Raw genomic sequence first — 23,498 nt, 5'->3', positions numbered from 1 at the left:
TATCTTTACTACCTCCCCCCTCCCCGTCTGTTTATTAAAATGTGTGCATCATTTTATATCCCGATTATAAGATATCAACCATCCACCTCTCTCCCCCTCTCCCTCTCTCTTTCTCCCCCCCCCCCCATACGTGTATACACATAGGAGCCAAGCTTCATACACACATACAGGACACACCTTTATACATAAATACATGACCTACATAGGCGCCTACATAATCGTATACACAAAAGTTTCAGTGTCGCCATTTTTTTTTTCCAATCTTAAAAGCAGCGCAACTTGTTTCATGCCGGTCCTGGAATTGGCTACGGGTCTCCTTTTTTTCTGCCTTTTTTTTTTCTGCTCAAACTCCGCGAGCAGGTCCTGAAACAGAAAAACGATGGTTTCCCCCTACAAATTTCACTTGTTTCTCTGAATTTACACGGAAGCAACTGTGTTCATTTTGAATTAAGAAATGTGTCTAACCTCCGAATGAGTAATTGTATCTTTTAGACGGAGCCACCCTTATTAACCATATAAACATGACGCTGTCGTGATGTATTAAATTGTTATCAGTTGGAATGTTTGTTTTGTATACGTAATTTGGTTAAAGTAAAAGATAATAAGTTGAAAGAATTTAATTTCAAAGTGTTATATGATTTATTACCAGTGAAGATGAATTTGTTTAAGTGGAAAATAAGTAATAATTTTAAGTGTGATCTTTGTCAGCTAGATGAGGATAATAACACATGCTTTTATTACATGTAAACTGAACAGAAGTTTTTGGAACTATATTTCTTGGTTAATTCAGCAAGTTTTTCATGTTTCCGTTGACATTAATATTACATTTTTTGTTAAAGAACAATGAAGAAGAGGAAGTAGATGATGTTATGAATATAGCTTTTTAAGATATTCATAAATTGATAGTACTGCGTAATTACAAATGTGTTGATAATAGAGAACGTAAATTGCGATATAATGTATGTTTCTATCAGAATTACAGAAAAGACTTGAAGTAAACAAAACACGTTGTGGCAGACCTTTGTTTAATCTTCCAATTGATTTATTTGATTATGTTTAAATTTCTCTCTAATTTATGTATGTAAATGAAAATTTTGATGTTATTTTTGTTGTTTGAAATATGAATAACTGTTATTTGAAAGAAATAAAAATTGTCATCAGTTATGTCAGTATTTAATTTACAGAAGCTAGCAGGTGAAGATTTTCTACTTACCCTGGTTTGGCTAAATCTGATTGGCTGTCTTATCCTGCAACCTAAACGTAAATATCAACAGCGATTGCTTCATCATCGATGATATCACCGCTCTCTTGAGCTGATGATGACCAAGAGGAAAAGTGGAAGTGCAGACTTCGTCGTCTATGAATGACATAGATATTATAATCAAATTATAATCAAATCAAGTGCACATATTTAATATGTGCACTCACAAAAAAAAAAAAAAAAAAAAAAAAAACAGGCTGTGAAATCATTGTACCTGAATGTAAAATGTTAGCAATTACAGGTTCAACGAAAAGACAACCCAGTCACGTTTTGAGTGTTAACCCGTTGAGGACGGTTTAATTTGCTGCAACACGCATTTCCCATAGACACCTGCCCGAGTATACTCGGGACTCGTCCTCAACGGGGACCTCATCGTTGATTTTGTCCCCTGACGTAATATATTCTGAAAGCCCCTTTTTGGGGGGAATTTCCCTGCACAAATGAAGAAAATCTATATGTTCTTTGGTTTAATATTGGATCCATTTCTATGAAGAAATCTAATGTCAGTCTTAACCTCTTCCATAATGAATTCTGGAATCCCCATAGACTTAATACACAGGCCACCAGGTTCCTGTATAGGGAATGGGTTAATTAAGAATGTCGCTATGGTGACTAGTATGCCTCCGTCGTATCAATTGCATGGTTTTTCCAATATGTCTACTTACGACTTGACAATGTGAGACGACAGTTTCACATAATATTGGCCAAAAATATGAAATGATATGATATGTTTGTCACATAATGTGTTGAGTGTTTGCTTTCCTTGAACTAGTTTAATTTGGCCGGATTATAGTTAGGGTTGTTTCACAAAGCAAATATTTGGGAATTTGAGCATTTTACTTGACCTTTGACCCTTGCCATCTGACCCCATGGCCTGCAATTTTTCAAGTAATCACTAAACTGGTTATATTAACTTTACGACAATACTTGAGCTATTTTCAAAATATGGGGAAAATTGTAAGATTTTAACATTTTCACTGCCCATGGCTAAAATCTTTACCATTGTGCAGTAATGCATGTTTAGTTGACCTAGAGCTTGGATTGAGTAATTGATATAATCTCCAAGGTGTGGAGAAAAGGGGCGGTGATTTGGCTCAGTCGGTAGCGCGTCTGCCCCCATCAGATCCAAAGGATGCGGGTTTGATTCCTGAGTCTATCTGAGCAATGATGTGTAAGAGGCAAAACACTCTCTCTGATCTCCCTCAGATAGGACATAAATGGAGGCGCCCAATCATGGGCGTGTGAGAGAGTCAAACACATCCATGCATGGGGGCGTTGTGGCATAGTGGATAAGACTCTCGACTCCCAGTCGGAGGACCCGAGTTCGATTCCCGCCCAGTGCTTACGTCCTTGGACAAGATGTTTTTACCCACAATGTCCCTCTCGACCCAGGTGTATAAATGGGTACCTGGCAACGCTGGGGCAATAATAATGGCAGGGCCCTCTGGTTATAGAGCAGTGGCAACACTGAAGAGGCTACCCTGGATAAATAAGACATTATTATTATTATTATTATTATTATTATTATTATTATTATTATCATTATTATTATTATTATTATTATTATTATTATTATTATTATTATTATTATTATTATTATTAAAAGATCTCGCTTCATTCATTCATTGCAAAGACCAGTGCGCATAACCTGAGATGGTGAAGTAGATCCCTCCTCACATCTAACTTAACTCCATGGAAAACCAGCTATATAGTGCAGCTCAATATGAGTCCATCCATCTTTTCATGTTGGCAAATTAAACAAACACACACACACACACACACACACACACACACACACACACAATTTTATTATTTCATACAGTATATAGTAGAATAGCATTTTAACCTGACCTTTTTGACCCCATGCCCCCAAATTCCAAGAGAATCACTGTCAGGCAGTATAATATATCATGCATAAAGTCTCATGATCATACGTTAAGTCGTTTTAGAGATATGGAGAAAAAGATATATTTTAGCATTTTCACCTAACATTACAATTGACCTTTGACCCTAGGGCTCAAAACTTTTGCTAGAAAATCTTTATCTGGTTATATATACACTATAAAGGCTCAAGAAAATGCCTCCAGGCATTGCATATTGGAGAAATAGTGAAATTTTACGAATTTGATCTTGACTTTTGACCTTTGCCCTTCAGCATGTGCACCCGAAAGTTGATAGGCACAACTTCGTCCACTCACAAATACAGGCATATGCCAAGTTTCATTAGAATACCTCGAAAGGTTTTGAAGTTACGTCACAAATAGATTAAGGAGGGAAAGACGGATAACCCAAAAACATATGGCTCCGGCGACGCTTTAAGACCGAGATATTTTTAATAATTATAATAATAATAATAATAATAATAATAATAATAATAATAATAATAATAATAATAATTATAACCGGTAATCAAAAAAAAAATCACGCTTACTAGGAGGGGGTTATCTAAAACGCAGCAGAAAATAAGCCAGCAATATAGCAATATGAACAATGAAATCGACAAAGTCAAAAGCATGCAGTCATAAATCACAGTGGTATTTTGGTCCTGACAGAGCTTATGAGCAACTTTCATCATGCTGACTTTTTGGAGTAATGATAGCTAATAATGGTGAAAGTACTTCCTATCTTTGAAAGAACTTCGGATTGTTTATTATGCAAACAAGCCAGCCTCATTTATTAAAAAAAGGCAAACGCTTATTACCCCATCAGCACGGGGTTTGGGGTGGGGGCGGAGGGAGGAGGCTCTCAGCTGGGAAAAAAAAAAAGAAGCATTATGAATTACGCGATCGATGAAGTTGTCGACCAGCCGTACTTCAAAGTATAGTTAATAATATCCGTTCTGTTCATAAAGTGTGTTTCATTTCTATTTTGGACAGCATCGATCTCCGCAATGTTAAACAAACTCATCATTGCATGTAAGGTTTAAACATTAATTATCACCAATTACGCATTGAAAGCAGGGTGAAATAATTGAAATCGTCCTATTGTTCCTTGGGTCCCCTCCTCGGGCTTCCATCAATATCCTACCCGTAGCTCTCAAAGCCGCACCATTCGGATATTTATCCACACAATGACTGCACAATCAAGTCTCGTCTGTGTGTACCTATGTAAATTTGATCAAGCGTCGCTGCGTCATGGCAACCGAACAATGCCCTGACACCGGAGGGTAAAGGGGCCAGTCTGCGGAGGCTCGGTGCTTTGGCGTGTGTATGTGTGTGTGTTCGATCACGCACTTGGGAAAGTTGTGTTCGAGTGTACACATGTCGACTGAGTTCAGCTTTGCATGCTAAGCCGAGAAATCCACCGGTTATCGCATATGAGTACTTGGTTACCAATCCACCTGTTGTGTTGAGACTTCTTCAGTTACATCTTACGTGGTTTTTCGCGTTGGAACCCACATTCTCGATCGCACAACATGGACAATTTCCCCAACAAGTCAAACGTCTTCTGAAGGCCTATCTGAGCAGCAAGTTGAAATACCCAAAAGAAATTACAGTTGACTTTCTTGGGATATCATCTTTTGCCAGGATGATATTATAGCGACCTGGTTTCTCATATGCGACCATGGCTGGTTTGCGATCCGAGCTATCAACAATGCTCCACATTGATGGGATGTTTTCACCAACAGGAGGGCAGAGAAAGGAAAGGGTGAGGAAAATTACATTCAAATACAAGCACTCATAACATTGGCGTGTATATTATGACCCAATATAGTCGTCACGATCTTTTCAGGCGGAAAATAAGAGTGAGCTTTTTATAATATTTGCACTATTCATTTGGGTGCTTGACAAGCACAAGTACGATAATCATACGCCAACGACGCGGCGGTCAGTTGGCCTACTTAGCGGGGAAGAAGATCGAGAAAGATGGGGGAAGGGGCATTAGTATAGATTACTGCATTTACCTATTTAATTTGTCTCTACCACAGTGTACAATGTTTGTTGCTCAATTACCTACGCATTTGTTCATGTGAACACTGCAAATGTACAGAGTTCATGATTATCTTATACCGTATAATATCTGTTGGGGTCTCTCTCTCTCCTTCTGAACCTTCTGAAAGTTATAGCCAGCAGGGCAGCACACTGCATATCGCTGACTTTGGTGTTGAATACACGTGCGTGGTTATGCTGTAAGTGCCCCCTTGAAGCTCTCCGACGATGACACCTTAACTATATCATCTTCTAATTTATTCCATGCCATGGGGGTCCTTACAAAAAATGAGTTCTTGTATGTATCCGTTCTTGCAAATGGTATTTGGATTTGCATGTCATTTTTCTTCCTTGTTTTCCTTTCTGGCAAATATGTGATATCCCCACCATTCCCCGCTGTATCTTAAATAACATGGTCAATCTATTCCTTTCTCTTCTTGTTTCCAGTGTTTCCCATTTCAAATCTGCTAGCATCTGTGTGACACTGCTACTCTTGCTGTAGTTTCCTAGGCAGAAGCGTGCTGCTTTCCTTTGTATCCTTTCCAACTTCTCAAGCTGGCCTATCTTGTGTGGATCCCAGGCGCAAGATGCGTACTCCAGTATGGGTCTTACTAGTGTGGAATAAGCTGTCGCTTTTACTTCCTTGGGACAAAACCAGAGGTTCCTTCTCAAGAATCCCAGTGTCCGGTTTGCTTTAGCGACAGTGTTGTCTACATGTTCCCCCCACGAAAGCTTGCTGTCAATTTGAACTCCGAGATAGGGCTGGGAACTTGAATGATGGAGGGTCTGCCCACAAAAGACATAGTCTCGAGTGGGTGGTTTCTTTTTGTTAGAGATAACCACAATAGAACACTTAGAAGGCTTAAATGACATCTTCCATGTCTCTCTCTCTCTCTCTCTCTCTGTTAAATTATGGTATAGTTTTTGTCTAGTCTTTGACTCTGTAATAGACTATTAAAGACGTGCATGGTCCACAAACATTATGACTTCTGTACACATGTATACACGTAGCAGCTATAACATACATCTAACTTAAAGTTTGTTAATTGCTGCTTAGTTCCATCGTATTGACCATCACATACTTTAAAATGTACTCTCTTTGGCAACATCGTGTGTAGGCCTACAAGCTCTACGTCTATACAGTCGTGAGAACTTTTTATTACAATTATCAAATATCAACTACAAGTTGTACATGGATACTATGGTAGGCCTATTATCGGCACTGCCACAATATGTGTGCTGTATTTGTAAAATCAAATGTACATAAAATATATAGTTGTTCTCTATAATTAAATACACGGCTGCATAACCTATCATATAACTTGAAGTTCCTCTCAAAATAAACACAGTTTACAGCTGTACGTATGAAGCAAATCGTTCATTATGTCAAACAGCATATTCACAATTAGGTCCTACATTTGTATAACTCTTACCTTTAACTAGAAGTAGGCCTATATGGAATATCACATTAATCAAAGAAATATACGTTAATTTATCTATTGTTTTGTTTCAGTCTTATCAGATTACCCGTATTTAGTACGTTTATCCAGCAGTTTGCTGGGATGCATTCACAGCTACCAAGTCCTATCAACACTATACCGCCAATCAAGTTTAAGTTGCTTCGATTCCTTGAGATCGAACTTTTGTTCTAACGGTTACATTCACTCGAAAGCGTTCAGAGAGATTACAATTCCCGAGAAGATTGGAGAGTACACATCTTTACACCTTTGGTCACAAACATTAAACATGAAATCTTATTGGCTGAAGCGCTTTGAGATAAACATCAGTCCTTCGGCATTAGATATGGAGTGCACATTACGATAAAAACAACGGTATCTTTTACATGTTGCCCAACAGTTGTTGGTAGTCGAAGTTCATGCAAGGGTTAGTGTTTATTCAAATACATGTAATTCGCGCAGACAGAGCACGTAAACGTAGCACCTTATCATCTTGTCTTTTGACATAATGTACTGATCTGCACGTACTACGCATGCACCCACTTATACTCTTTTTCTTCTTTCACCTCATTCTGTTGAAAAATTAGGTTGATAGCATTTAAAGCGAGGCAGACTTTTGATAAACCAAAATGTGTCAGTTTATTACAACACGTTTAATGAACGTTTTGCCTTCGTTTGTCAAAAAGACGTCGAATCAGCTGTAAATGACGACTCCACTAAGAACTCAAACTTTCACAAGTGCAGTTGTATATAGATAGGACCAATTCAGGTCTTACCAGCAAAAATGGTCGATGAGCAAGAAACACACTTTATTGTGCATACCTCCCTTGAGAACTGTGAAAAGATCAACGAAGTTAGGAGGAGTTCTCGTCTGTCATGACAGACATGCCGGTTAAGATACACTAGTACAATGCCTGAAGTTCTTTAGGGTATACTGTATATTTTGGTCAGAACATCCGCCTTTGTCAAAAAACAAAACAAACCAAATACACAAGGAAGGCAAAACAAAACAAAATATCAACAAAACCTACTGTTATATAGTAATCATATAGATAAGTGAGCATGTTGCATATTGTTGCACTGTATAAGGCAGAAAGTACAATTTTGTATCTGTTACCATGCATGCATATTGCTCCACAGACTATTTCGTTATACACGTTCATTCTAACGTTATATTGTCTCTAATTTTTTCTTCTTGCAGACCATGCTGGAGACAACGGTACACCAAGCCGTGCCAGATCCTGGTCCTCACACACCACGTGACCCGATCATCCCGGCCACACCCCAACCATTTGCTGTCATCAGCGAGCACTGGTCCGATAGGCTCAACCTCCCTTCGTTTTCCGACGACGACGTCTTCAGCTTCGGTCCCGTCTATGAGGACGCCATGTACAAACTCATCCACAAACACCTGGAATTGGACACCCACGACAGGTTCGCCTACGTTGGTGCGAGCAAGGGCAGCTTTGCCGAGAAGGTGAAAGAAAAGTTCTGCTTACTTCAGCCCATGGTCAACATCTACCCTGGATTGATCCACTACGAGGAAACTAGCAACCAGCGCATGTTGCCATTTAAGATCTCGCACGTCGGGGCCGAGGAGTACTTTCGACAGCTTTCTAAAGATCTTCAGAGGGACGAAAAGGAGGCGCCATTTGATAAAATCATGCTGAAAGACTCCTGCGAGCATTTCACGAACCCGGCTGAGACCTTTCTCCACATCATGAAGACGATATCTCCCCTTGGGAAAATGCTGATTATACATCGACCGGGACCCATGAACACGTTGCCCTTCTTCTCAGAGGCGAATAAACGACTATCCGAGGAAGACTCAGAGGAACCATACACAAAGTTAATCCGGAACCTACAGCGTATCCGGGTAGATGTCAAGTGGGAGATTGAAACCTTGCCAATCGTCATGCCGAAGGTCAAATGGTTAGCGATGCTACAGAAGAAGTTCCCGCCGCAAATGGAGATCATCAGCAAGGGTCAGGTACAACAGGGTATCCGAGAATTGACCGAAGGTATGCTCAAATACTCGGGTGAAACCGTCGAGTTCTATGATCGGCTCCTGTTCATCACCGCGTGCCATCCCATGACTGACTGCGGCTATCCGAGCGTACAGCGTTGCGGCGCTTCTGCGACGAAACCATATCCGGGATTGTTAGATCAAAAGTTCACGCTAACCGTGACGCCAGATATTTACAAGTATATGCAGGAACTCGAAAAGAAACCCGAAGAGAAGAAGAAAATTATCCGATAATAGTCTTTGCGAGTATCGCTTGTAGGGAAATGAGGAAAACAAGCAAAGACAAGCGGCCATAATTATCAGCAAATCCATACATCGTCATGTAAGCCTATTTAATTTGAGGGGGGTGGTGGTTGAAATTCCGTGCCACTCTTCCCATAAAGGATCACAAAGATAATGATATATTTTGCCAAACTATCATCGAGAAATCTTTGTGGTTTCAGGACATGATTATACAGTGTAGGTAGTGATTAGTGATAATAGTTGTAACGGTTGTTATGAGCTGCGATCGATACTCTCGTTATGACCAGTGATTGTACAGACTAAGACGAATGCGTCTCAATTGGTCTGAAAATGCGTGCAACGAGCTGCCAGAGCTATTGAAACGTCAGAGTTTCTTCCATGAAATCAGTCTTATGGGCTGTTTCTTTCCCAAGATCACAGGATTAAACCTCAGCATATCATAATAATATGTGATCAAATAATTGCGTAATGTAATATGATTAAATCGAGCAAATGTAGTAATATACAAGCAAAGTGATCAACATTAATTACCAGAGCTTAGAATGGCATACTGAATCTTCTTCAGATATCAAATTGATAGGATATCATTGCAGCATCGATGCTAGCATGCCTTTCATATTGTATGGCTTACATTGTATATTCCCAGCAGTAAAAAGAATGGTAAATTTGTGAAAAATCTGTAATATAAGTCAGTTTGCTTTATCAGATCAACATTGTTTGTTACCGAATAGTTGTGGCAAGAAACAAACCTGGTAGTCTTACTTTTTCCGTCCATTTTTTGCTGATTGTTTGCATATCATTGTAATTATGTTTTGTGTATGTGTGTGAAGTAAGATTATGCATTTATTGAAAATAGACAGTATTAATTATGATGATATATCTCATGAGACTACATTTCCACTGCACACGTGCAATGGGGTCAATACAAGTAATGATTATTCTTACCAACAAATCAGTGACAATCCGTCCAAAAGTTTAAAGTGTAGATTACTTTACATATATTATTTTGGGTGCATGTTATCATTCCGTCGATGATTATTGGTCAAAATGTACTTAAGTGGAATTTGCATCTTATGGACAAAGGCAAGAACTTCAAATTTCTATAGATTGATTTTAATTATTCGGTTTTTTAATTCCGACTTCTCTACAGTCATGACAATCTGAGATATTCTTTGATTGCAACTGACGAGAATTTCTTTGTCAGAAATGTAAAGACTGATTCTTTCTTCTATCATGAATCACCATCCAAGTCAAATATGGTTCATGTCGGGTGGAGATGCATTATTAACAAAGGACAGTACATCAGATAGGCCTAAATGCGCATTTCGAGGAGCATCAGGAGTTTGCATAGTACACCATAGGTCGGCTTACATCAATATACCCGTCTCTTCGAGTATTTGGTATTGATGCAAGACAATTTTGACTTTATAGTGAGTGATAGGACTGACTCGCAGAGGGCTATTCGCAATCCAATGTGATCAATTTACAATGATATTGATAGAGTGCAATATTAACGTTCTATGTCAATCGTATTTGATTCAGTCGGATTTAATTGTTGTTAAAACTTCCGTCATTTTCTATGTAAGCCTCAAATGTGGACATTTCACCCTACTTTTAAGAACTGCAGCTTCTTAAATCTTCATTTTAGTCAGGTGAAGTGTTAGTGAACAATTTTGTATGAGAGATTCTTGAAATAAAAATTCGCTGAATCCACTATCGGCTGACGGTAACATATAAAGAGACAATTCCTTACAAGATTCTCAAGTTTCCATTGTCGGCTAAGCAGGACGCATGGAGTTTAAGTAATGTAAAATGATGCTATAAGGGTGACACGTTCTTGTATCCAAGCTTTCTTTATCGTGTGGATTTCATGCCAAATGTGAACATGTCTGGACATTGAAACCTTGTGTTTGTAATATCTGCTCAAAACGTCGCAATAAGATAAAAGCATACACGCATGGCATTCCATAATTTTGTCATAAATTTTCACTTGATAGTGGCATTAATTTGTACCAAGTATTGTTCAGAAGGCTGCAGAGAAATCTATTAAATGTGTGTAAGAGAAACCAAATACATTGTAATATCATGTCTCTGATTCTTGTCACAGATTATTTACGTTCAAAGTACAGTGTAGTGGCATTATTCAAATAGACAAGGTACTAGCAATGAATGCGCACATCTGTATTCATTATAATCATATTAAAAATACCCCAAGCTTGCCTTACGATTCTTCTGCCCTTGCCCCTAACGCTCATCTCCTCTGTTATTTCTCTTCCCTATATAGAGCGCATCAAACATCACACAATCACATATTTCATATCATACAAAACAAACACACAGGACATCCATGCACGACACTTTAACATCTAAAGAGACACAATGTGGCTCCGTGGATAAAATCAGACTCTTAACCCTTTTCGTGTCATGGACGTTGGACAGTCTATGAAATGCTAGGGGGTTTCAGTCGGCGGCACTTAATCAGACAAAGGGTTAATCGTAAGCTCTAGCTGTGATTCCACTTGCAGCCGTGAATGTGCGCATTGGCAAGGCACTTCATTCATATTACAGACTGTATTACAGACACACAAGTACCCTACCCAACATTATCGAGAACAATACGGGATAATGTTGGACAGGTGTTTCTGTATGTATGTTGTAAGCTTGTGCATTTAAATAGATCTTAGGCATATTATAGGTGATCACTATGCAAACACTCTATTCCACAGTCATTCCTTTTTAATGCATTTGCGTGCGTCATGTAATTATTATGTTTCTTTCTACCAGGAAACATCAACGGATTGCTTATTCTATTACCGTTCAGGTGTTCATATCTGGTTTGTAGATATAATCATAATACATAAACATATAAATTCCTTCAAGTCGGTAAATTTTAATGGATGATGGGTGTTCCTAACATCAGCGCACGGGTGATACGACCCGAGCTTTATTTTGCTAGACAAGTCATGATATAGTAACAAAAACACACACATATCAGATTTAAAAAAAAACAATCATAGCAATGCACATATTCACAAGTCTTACACAAACAAGCGAAGATCAAGAAATCAAAACCCCTATATTCTCAGCAGATATTAAAAAATAGTGATGAAATGCACTTCACTGGAACATTCCTCCTCTAAGACGTATAAGTTGTGTTTATGCAATATTCTTGACATTCTATCGTCACACTGCAGAAAAATAAGAATTGGACCATTCCCTTTCAGAGGCGATGGTACACCGTAAATTATTGACAGAGTGTGAATCAAGTGTGCTGCGCTCGAGGGTACGTTCTCATCATCAATTATGTACAAATCGGCAGTACAGGCGTAATGTCCAGGTGGAACTATAGTATTCCTGCACAAAGCGTGCTTTTAAAACATCTTGCTAACCTTGAAAATAATCGAAGAAGACATGTCATGACCGGGACAAGAGTTCTTCATCTGAAGGACAGAAGGAGCCCGGTGAGAATATTTTACTTCATATCATATTGTATCAACCATGAAACCGTGAAAAGGAGAAAGTCTGAAACCAAGTCTATCACCCGGCATTTCTGATAAATTTGCAACAACAACAAATGAATTTACTGTGTAAATGTTCATTATAGCATGCATCTGCAGTTCTCGCCATTTGCGTCCTGTTGCTATGACGACGTAGGCAATAGTCCTAACTGCAGCCGCCACGCTGTATCACAGGCAGGTGTTGATCATTAACAGTGCACAATGAGACAGATGTCTACCTTGTCATTTTACGAAAGGCAATTCAAAATGTTTTAATACATTATTCTGGAAGGACAGTCGATTAGTAAGCGCGCAGCATGTGCCTGAGTGCTCAGAATAGAAATGCCATACTAGGCGCATAATAATTATCGCAACTTGCCAAACATGAAAATACTTCAGACAGGGAAACATAACACGCGGTTACACGTTTTCTATGTTGATATTACTAGGACATTATGTATAGTAGGGCCTACATACAGACGTGCAGACAAAGGCATACACTCATAATGTTATCATATACATATTCCTCACGCCGTTCTTCCAGGAATATGCCTTAATTTAGCTCGACAGAAATTTCGACTTTTTAATTCTTATCTGTAGTGCCTACCAGACGCATAAGGCAATGGTGTGTAGTACGTAATAAACAACAACTCGGACTCTTTTCTGTGGTATAATCAAATACAAGACAAAAGTGACATTGTGATTACATTTCAATTAGTGAAGGAATGACAAGTACTTTATTGTGTGGTATACATGTACTAACTTCGTAATTTCGATGACAATTTTATTATCTTGTTCCAAAAGACACAGCATACAGCATGTGTATTCCTTACAATAAGGACAGAATTTCGCTAAACCACTAGTCATGCAAAATTATGTAAACTCTACTTAATGGCATAACTTTCACAGAAATTAATCCACGTTATATGTAAATCGATTCGATGGTCTACTTTCGATATGTTTTCTTCATAAACGCGGCACATTGTCATATTGCGCTTGTGTACCGAACTATGTGTTACAATGTCTACTCCCTTGCACGAGATGTGTTACAATGCGAGCAAAGGTTACTTGCAGTTGTTAATGCAGTTATTCCCAACTTTAATGAAAGGAACCGACCACACATTCTAATCCCTCTGATCTATACGCACAAAAGATTTTTATCTGTCATTCTAACTCGGATTGGGGGCTTGATCGACAGTCCCTCGATGATTTGAATGGTTTATGGTATTGCCTGCCTATAATATAAGCTATACGATTATCGTAACAGAATTTACAAGATAATTGTTGAGCCGAAGATGAGTTAATGCACAATTTTGCCACTAATGTCCATATTCTTAGAACTTGACATACTTTGATAATCAGTTGCTGGCCAATAGACGCACTCATTTGCACACCCGTTTCAGCTAGAGAAAAGCAAACAACTAACAAAATGCAAACAACTAACAAAATGCACACACAACTTCTGTTCTGGCCTGATTTTGCACATGAGTAAACGAGGAGTTAATCAGACCATGATCAGACAGCGTTCGCATCAAGGCTGACTATGACGTTCCAATCGTAATCTTATTTCTGTTGAGCTTCCTCTGTTGTTGAATTCTTGACTGAACACGATCTACGGAAATGCAAATTGTATGATGTACACCTTGTATTTTTTAATCTAATATGTATATTGCAATGCAGCTGTATAAGGCATACGGTTTTCGTACAGTGGATGGCTCGAGTACCGGTATGTGTTTTTTTCTCTCTTTTTTTTTCAACTTTTACACCAAGTAACTGTATGACAAAAAGTGTTGTTATCCTACTTTTTTTCCTGTTCATGATTACACAGAAGCCTCACTTCGAATGAATGTGCATGTAAAATGATGGAAAATTACACTATGCCTACACAAAGCCTATCCTGCCGTACTTCTCTCCTCTTTCGTTGATAAATGACATGTTGATTTGGGTTTGAATCGTCACAGAGTGATTAAGAGCTTTTTGAGAATAAAGGAAGGCATTCTGCTTCTCAGCTTATTTCTGATGTGCCATTTGTACAGTTGAACATAGGAATGGATATTAATACCCATGCGTAAGCCTAAACCACAATTTTCCTATCTGGGAATTGAACTTCAAGATCACAGATTTTAATTGTACGAAATATTCCAAATTCCTTCCCTTAAGGTAATATATGGTAATGACTGTCATCACTTATTCTCATTGTTCATTATCATTGTCACCATGGCAAGCATGTTAAATGCTAAATAATCACTGCCAGTCAATTGTCATATGCATTTACACCAAGTCCCAAAAAGATACCTCAAACCATTTGTGAGATATGGAGAAAAAAAGTAATATTTTAACATTTTCACTTGACCTTTGACCTTTAACCTCATGACCCGAAACTCTCTCTGGAGAATCTTTATTTGGTAGTACATGTGTACACTAAGTTTCAAGAAAATACCTTACAGCATGTGCACCCAAAGTTGATAGGCACAACTTCGCCCACTCATACATACTGTATACAAGCCAAGTTTCACTAGGATACCTCAAATGGTTTTTTAGTTACGCTGTCCACAAAATTGATTACAGATGGAAGGACGGACAGATGGACAGACGGACAACCCGAAAACATAATGCCTCCAGCACCACTTTGTGGCAGAGGCATAATAAATGATGAAAGCCACTGTGCTTCAGTTTGAAAGTTGCTATCAGCTATTTGATACAGAAGTTGTGAAATGATGGAAATGATCACAAAATGACAGATGACAACAAAAAAAAAACCTTAATAAAAAAAATCACACATGTGACTTTAGTATACATAAAAACTTCCAACCACATAAATCATATACATTACACTCTTTTTTTTTCTCTCTCTCTCTCTTCCTCTATATCTCTCTCTCTCTCTCTCTTCCTCTATATCTCTCTCTCTATCAAGCTATCTCCTTTTCACTCAGTCTTACAACCATAATACCTAAGGGTTATATTTTCAATTGTCTTTTTACACACTAAGTAGTGCAGTAGAAAGAAATACTTGTATGTAAAGCATTGATAAAGCCAACCTACAGAGCCTGGCATTCTTTGTGGTAAGTGTACATGTACTACAAAAGGCAGAGGTACTTTCCTGTTATAACAAAAGCTTTTGCAATCAATGGTAAGTTTTCATTTTTTTTTTATTGCTACACTCTTTCACACATATTCTTGTTATACAAATAAGGCATACACAAAACCAATATTCTACCCATCAAATCATACAGCATTATAATTATGATTAATACAAGTATCACTTTCTTTGGGTTTCCATTCTGCCAGGATATACTGTTGTGGTATACATTACCATCATGATCACGTTCATCAGTTTCTTTTAGAAATGAGGAGAAAGCTAGAAACATGTTCTACATCTTCTACCATTTTCTCGAGTTTGCTTGTGCCTGTGGGCCTTACCACATCGCTCATCTTTACATTTTAGTGTACACTATTTCTTTTCCTGTGCTAGTTATAGGTATAGAGAACAATAGTAATCTTTGTCCGATTATCTTGCATACATTTTTACATCAGTATCCAGGCAAAATTTGTAAATGCCTATGGTTATTAAGAACGACTGATAAATAGGGTTAACAATCAGGAGAAGTAACCAGAATGAAGTATTCCTAATGCTTGCTAGTACCTTTGAATGTGCGCCGTTTTGCCCACTGAACCCATCGGACTGTGTACTATAAAACTTGCATAATTTACCCAGTGCAATATAAACTGATTGATAATGACTAGATGTGATTAGATCAATTAAGTTTGATGCTCCAGGCTAACATATCCACATACAGCTTGCAAGACATTGTATTAGTGTACACACACTGCATGCATAGGCCTTACTGACAAAATGTTTTAATACTTTTGATTTTCTCAATTGCAATTAACTCACAGTGTTCTCAATAAAGAATATCAAATTCTCAGGGTACTATTACTCCTTGGTATGTCCTTAAAACTCACTCAGAACATATTTTCTGCTTATGAAACTGCATAGTAAAATGCCAGCCGCCACAAGGGTTATATTCAGGCATTGTGCAATGAGATAATTATTATTATGAAGAACGCACTAGCCCACTGCTCCTATGATTAGCACATCTTGGAAACTTAACGGGTGAAAAAACAGTCACTCTTTGGTCATGAGATGCTACAGATATTTTCTGGTGACAGTACACTTCACACTAAGGAAGTTTCCCCTGTTCATAGCACATTTTGGTACCAGAAGGTAGCAGATACCACCTACTCAAGGGTACAATGATACCATTCCGATTCCAGGCCTGATATCCTTTAACCCTTATAGCTCTCAGAACCTTGTGAGTCATGCATTCAGTCTATGGGCATTTGCAATACCTTAGAGGGGTAAAAGACAAAGGCATCTACAGGTAAGTCCTTTTTGCATGATCATGGCCTACTGTTGCTGACAAGCACTTAATACAGCAACAGCCTTTTGATATCTTTTGGAGACATACTTGCAAGAAAGACGTATCACACTCTTCTATAAAAATGCAACAGTCACACACTGCAGCCTTGGCGTTTCTAAAGTGATCACAAACTTCCATAAACGAGGCACATGGAATCAATCAGTCTGTGTTGTACTGAATCTCTCTTTATATCATTGTTGCATACATCAAATAAGTGACCAACCTCCATACATTTCTCAGATGTTGACGGCAAAAGCAAAGGTACGAAAGATACCCCTGTTTCCTCATGTGAAAAGGCCTTAAAAGTACCTGATACTCTTTCAAACTAAAACAATCTTAAATGTATCTAGTGAGCAAGTATTTAAATACATCTATTCAAAAACTGTTCTAGACAAACTGAAAGATTTTTGTGTGCAACAGTCTGCAACAATAAACTGTGTTTTCTAATTTGGAAGGGGAAAACCCCCGCATTCTGTTCCCTGTATTGCTATTAAAATTTCTGTAATAGGGCAACAAAATCTCAACAAAACTACTGTAAATATAACAAAAATTAAGAAACAGATGGAAATGATCACATTAATCATAACATAAACAGGCTTTCTTTATATGTTCTTTATTACTGGCTAGGCCACATACTTAAAAAAGAAAAAGAAGAAGAAGAAGAAAGAAATCAGATTTCCCACAATCAAAAATTTGGTTTAAAACAAAACATATTCTAAAAATATATATTACATAAACATATACATGTCTGGTCTGAAATGACAATATATTGTGGTTATCGGTCAATAAAATACTTTCAAAACATAAGGTTTCTGTCAAACTGGGATATAATCAACCCAGACCCTACACTACCTGTATCACATCCACATGATTGATGGAAACAAATGAATGGAGCATGAACGAATTTGTCATGAGGGTTTAAACAGAGCAAAAAGGACAGAGCAAATAAAAAAAAGAACCTATATTAGGGCAGCATGACTGAAAAACAAACACTAAATGGCTACAAAACATGTTGATATCCATTCTACACACAGCAGTATGTAATCTTTAATTGCTCATTCTTTACAATTATGCTGTTTGGACACATAATTTTTCTATTCTAAGGCTCTAAATAAACTAAGGATGACAGGAACTTGCTGCTTCTGAAAGTGATTAAAAAAACCCAGATTGTTCCATTCTGAGGATGATTTCATTACAGTGAATTAACATCATTGAATAGCAATGAATCATACAGGCCTTTATCTATGAAGTTCTCTGCCATTTCTACCTACAAAACTGCTACTAAGGAGTACAAAATTGTATTGACAAAAACCTCCTTACTTGGTTTCTTTCTATGATTTGAATGTGGCAGATCAGTATGTTTGCTAAAACACATATAAACAAACAATGCTTACACTGGTGTTTATCTTTTTTTAAAAATACCGCCTCTGACACCCCTGGTGCCAAGCCGTAAGAAAGATGGAGAACAAAAAAAAAAGAAAAAGAAAAGAAAGAAGTATCTATATATCTTTCTCTCTGGAGCTGCACAACAGTGTTTATCCCAGAGACTCCACACAGTCTGTGACCATTGTCTTTCCATTGTAGACAGATCTATACTGCTCCGGCAGGGGAAATTCCGTCTGAAAGAGAGAACAAAACAGATACATAGATAAAGATAGATATGTTCAGTGACTGGCAAACAATTTCATATCCCAAGTCATTACTTCAAATTCATCTTGCGTGGAAAGTAGCAATACTTGGGTAATTCTAATGCACGAACATTTGACTTAATCCTTCCATCACGTTTTCCTTTCTTACAATATAAAACACAAAGAGTTGGACATTTCATAAAGAGGTTGTAAGACAGCCTTTGTTTTGTCATGCAAAGCAAGTAATAATCAAACATTCATGACTGTGTGATGCTTTGGCCTACTACATAGGAAGCTTTGATTGACCCTGCCGTAAATAAATGATCTTGTTCAAGTTTTTGAATGTTTAGCTTTGTTTTGTTTTGTTTTACCATCTGAGAAAATGGCTGCAGAGCCTATTTTCAGCTGCACTAGCTGTCTTCCATGGGGTCCAGTTGGGTGTGAGGTGGGACCACCTCACAGGGTTTAATATGCACCCTGCTCTTCACGATAAATAAACGAAATGGGATGGTGCACGAGTTGTGACTCTCTCGCATACGGGACCTCCATTTTATGTCCCATCTGAGGGACAGGGTGTTTTGTCTTCTTGAGGGGATGATATGATTACACACAACACTGCTCAGTAAGACTAGGTGCTCTGTTACATCTTGAGGTATATATTGAGCGTTACCAACTCTCTACTCTGCACTGCACAAAGTCTTAGTCATGTAATGAAATCAAATCTGTCCTGAAAGGGGTAGAAAACTGAAACTATTCCATTTCAGCTCATCATTCAGCATAAAAGGCCAAGTCTGCAGGGCAACTCACAAATTCTCCTTCAGCATCGGGGATGAGGACGTTCATCTCGGAAGATTTGGCGCTGATGATCTGAGCATCCTTGCATGCCGCGCTGAGGTAAACCATGCAGCCGTCCGTCTTGTCGATGTTGACAATGGGAGTAACACCTGTCACCTGCAAACACGGAGGGAATTTGTCAGGAGTGAGCCATATGAAATCCACAAAGTCCAAGAAACCACATTTCTACATTTTTTCATCATTATTCTCTATCATATACTTCATTTGATCAATCCTCAATTCCGATTGGTCAAAGGCACAGTCACTAGCTTTCGCTGTACTGCCTAACAACCAGCTATGAGTTTTTCAAGATGTGTGTGGTACATCTTGTGTGCGTATCTACATTTGTGCATTGTGAAATTATACTTTACATGTATATAATTTCTCTGACTGGTAGCACAACAGCTTCATTTCAATGCCCTGATTTAGCATAAATGTATGTATCTTGAATCAAGTGGGATACGGTATATAAAGCAAATATCAACTGTTCCTTTTTTAGTCATGGTTAAAACTATTTACCATCTGCGATTTCTCAACAGCACTTTGCCCAAAGACAAAACCTTTGACAAATGGTAAATGGTTTTGTGTAATATTCAATGTACAGATTTTATAAAGCGTGAAAAAAAAAAATATGTATCACTTTAATTTGAGCTTTTGGCTGTTCAAATATAATCTTGTTTTTCATTCTGGTGTAGAATTTTCAAAATTCTCTTTATTACTGGATTTATTTATCTTCAATTCTTAATTTGACAACACATTTGAGCAAATCGAATTTGCTGTTTGTCTGGTAATTCTTGGCAAATTCTTTTGTAAATTTCGTCCCTACCATTTGCAGATTTAATGAGTCAAGACCAGTTCTATCTACCAGTAATCTTTCCCCAATGTGAGATATGCAGTAAAATTCAGAGGTACTAATTTAATGACAGGGTGATAATTTCAGCAAATATTTTTGCCAGGATTGAATGGGTATAACTGTCAAGCACAATCAGTCTGTAACAAACCACATATTCCAGGCAGAGAATGGTCAATGTCTTCCCATTTTGCTGTCGTTAAACTTCTTTAACCCGTTAAGGACGAGTCCTGAGTACCACTGGCATATTCAAGCAGGTGTCTATGGGAAATGTGTGTTGTAGCAAAATCAGCCTGTACTCAATGGGTTAACAGACTAATTTTCATGAGGGATGGGTGATGTAATTATCTGATGCATAACTAATGTGTCTTGTAACACAGGTGACAGAAATTTCCAGAGGAACTGACTGATGCAAAAAAAAAGAAAAAGAAAAGAAAAGGATGTAAGTGAATGTATGTGTGTGTGTGTGTGTGTGTGTGTGTGTATCATCATATCATCTTAATTACACAAAGGCATTAAAAATACACAAAAAAAAAAGCCTCTTACAAAAAAAGCTTTTGATAAGATGTTTCACCAAGTTCCTATGTGTGAGATAGGAAAGATCCAATCCTCAATCTCAAGCCTCCACCATGTGACAAATATTTTGACACATCAGGATATCTCTACTCAGGGTTTTGCTCAGTTTTTGCCTCAATCCTGACTGGCCGAGGTGCCCTGGACCTATGTCTTTTTTAATGACTTATTTCCATCTACTTCATCTTGTACCAATTTGTTAGTAGCTGAATTGTTCCAGGTGGCCAAGATGGTGTTATAAAAATCCTTCTCATTTGACTCCAGCTCTGTTTGGCACTTCGTCAATTTTGAAATTGTATTGGACCTTATAATTGCAGTCTGAAATGATGAACAAGAGAAGTCAACTCACTCAGTCAACTCACTTCACACACAAACAAAAAGTCACTTGATCATTCACAAACCTGTATTTGTACGCTCTGGCTGTTGACGACATCCACAGATCCAAGCACGCTTTCGAAGACAACGCCAACTTTCTTGCAGCCATCTGCAAAAACAGAACCACAGTTGCAACAAAAATCAGAAACTGTTTGCTCAGGTGGTCAGGTAAAGATTTGAGTAAATTAGGAAATAATACTGAATAAATATTTATCAACGTGCAATCAAGATTTCCATTATCTATGGCCTACATTTACATTACTTTTGTGAATTCTGGCCACTGTGTTAACAAGCCAAACCTCTTGCATACATGACCGTATCTAACTTCAGCAGTGATTCTACTAACACTATGCTGAACTGGTGGAAGGCTTGTTATATCTTCTGTGGGAGGTGTTTGGGAAGAAAGAGAGGTGGCTGTGATAAAATAGCACTGGAAAGCATCTTGGCTACAGACTTTTAGCAACTTTACCACATTGTCATGGTGATGGGTTGCATTGATGATTAAGAGAGAAGCTCTTGTTAATTTGGTATGATGACTTCTCCGAAGACTGTAAAAGTGAAAACTTTCATGTCGGGAATTTTCACGCATTTCGTTTGGCATGAAACTAGCACGAAAATAAAAGCATGCCAATTTGGGGCTTGTTGTATGTAATAGTATTTAATATTTTGACTTGACAGAATCAACAACATGCCATACTAGACCAAGCACACACACACACAAAAATCCACTTTTAAAGTACAGTATGTTCCCCAAAAAAATTACAATTGGATTTTTGCATTGATAACACCCAATATGGTTAAACCGTCTAAATGCTACTTTAAGGTCTTAAACATCTTAGCTCCATTTTGTAGAAAACCTCATTTAATTTGGTTAAGCAGTCACAGAGAAATGTGGATTGTTGTAAAGCATGTCATGAGTCTGATTCTTCAAAGTTTATCACTTGGATGCTCTTGGAACTGCATATCAATGTGTAAAAACAATAGACAGAAACTTGGAGGGAAGGGATTCCTGACATGCTCTACAATAGACAGAACTTGGAGGGAAGGGATTCCTGACTTGCTCTACAAAAACCCTCATTTCTCTTTGACCACTGAAGCAAACTGAATTAGGTTTTCTGTAAAATGTGGGCAATGAGTTATAGTTTCATACCATGAAATTGTGTTTGGATTGATTCACTATTTTTAAAGTTATCGTTGCGGAGGGCACCGTTGTAATTATTTTTTGGGGGGGACATACGGTACTACAAAGGCTACTGGGGGAAAACTTACCAATCGTGATGGAATTGACCTTTGATGGTATTGTGATGGTACTGTTTTTGCATTTGTAGATATACACCGTTTGTTTCATTTCAGGGTTGTTTATCTTCACGTCATGTGCGTTCTCAAAGTACTCCTGTCGAGTAGAAGGAAACAAGGTACGAACTTTCTGTTAGCAAAGTTTCTGAGGCCATACTCAAGTGCTCATAAGCAAACCAAATAGAACTACACTCTACCATACAATGAGCTGTATCCATAAACAAAATTCATCATGAGGTTTTCAAGAAGAAGATGAACATGTACAATTCAGGCCCCATTAGGACCCATCCCACTCCCCTCTCCTGGGTCCCAAGGGGGGGGGGGGGGGGGGGGGGGGGTACCCCTGATCCTTGAAAAGACAGTCATCGATGTACTAACTCATAGTATTATCTAAGCCCTATCACTTCTGGTTCTAGAGAAGATTTTTAAATATTCCTTAATTTTAGGGGGTTTGGGGCCCCCCTGGGGTCCCCCCAGGTGGGCCATGGTGCCCATTTGAAGTAATTGAGATCCTATCCCCCTAGGGATGCTACCTACCAAGTTTGGTGAAAATCAGACATGGGGATCTCAAAGTGAAGATGAAAATGTACAATTTAGGCCCCATTAGGACCCCTCTAAAGCCCCCTCCCCTGGGTCCCAAGGGGGGCACCCCTGATTCCCCCATGAACAAACTTGAAACTACAGTCATCCATGTACTAACTCATAGTATTAACTAAGCCCTAAACTAGCCATTGCTTAATGATAGCCTTTTGCTTAAATCTGTATGCATAAAAACAAGCAATTGCTTGCGAGCACAAAAAACTGCTTAAAGACCAAGCATATGCTTAAAAACGTATGCATAAAATGGGCCTTTTTCGCTTGTTCTTCCTAAACAATTGCTTATAATTTTCAAAGCTGTAAAATAAGCATACTCTCTTTTAAGTATCAGTTTCATATTCATAAAAGAAAGCTGCTTTGGACCACCACTTTGTGTTTGAGCCCTCTCTGGCATGGCATACTGTATTTTCGCAAGGGTTTAATTTTCGCTAATTTTGCGAATCACAGTTGGACCGCGAATTTAACAACAAGCGAAAATGTTGCCATGCGCTAGGGTAATAGCGCATTTACA

The 23,498-nt window shown here is 38.2% G+C and overlaps 2 protein-coding genes and 1 pseudogene across 2 annotated transcripts in view; 1 reads left to right on the top strand and 2 right to left on the bottom strand.

Annotated features, from left to right (window-relative positions):
* The first annotated feature begins 4,825 nt into the window (after positions 1 to 4,825).
* Positions 4,826 to 9,014, top strand: LOC139727850 (uncharacterized). The gene is made up of 2 exons (XM_071638822.1): positions 4,826 to 4,909; positions 7,849 to 9,014. The coding sequence occupies exons 1-2, from the start codon at positions 4,826 to 4,828 to the stop codon at positions 8,905 to 8,907; spliced, it is 1,143 nt and encodes a 380-aa protein (XP_071494923.1). The 3' UTR covers positions 8,908 to 9,014.
* Positions 5,384 to 7,810, bottom strand: LOC139727860 (uncharacterized; annotated as a pseudogene).
* Positions 9,015 to 15,548: 6,534 nt separating the features above from the next.
* The window catches only part of LOC139727856 (adenylyl cyclase-associated protein 1-like), a 52,438-nt gene continuing 44,488 nt past the window's right edge, over positions 15,549 to 23,498 (bottom strand). Inside the window, exons 10-13 of the mRNA XM_071638829.1 lie at positions 22,364 to 22,487; positions 21,121 to 21,203; positions 19,270 to 19,413; positions 15,549 to 18,453 (exon numbers count right to left, since the gene is read on the bottom strand). Of these exons, the coding sequence (XP_071494930.1) occupies positions 18,370 to 18,453; positions 19,270 to 19,413; positions 21,121 to 21,203; positions 22,364 to 22,487 (435 nt within the window). The 3' untranslated portion in view covers positions 15,549 to 18,369. The remainder of the gene's footprint in view (positions 18,454 to 19,269; positions 19,414 to 21,120; positions 21,204 to 22,363; positions 22,488 to 23,498) is intronic.

Source organism: Diadema antillarum, unplaced genomic scaffold, assembly GCF_040938485.1.
Source record: "Diadema antillarum isolate AM-2024a unplaced genomic scaffold, OU_Dant_1.0 seq00000156_RagTag, whole genome shotgun sequence".
Taxonomy (NCBI): Eukaryota; Metazoa; Echinodermata; class Echinoidea; order Diadematoida; family Diadematidae; genus Diadema; species Diadema antillarum.
Note: the sequence above shows the minus strand (reverse complement) of the source record. Positions and strands in the feature narration are given on the sequence as shown.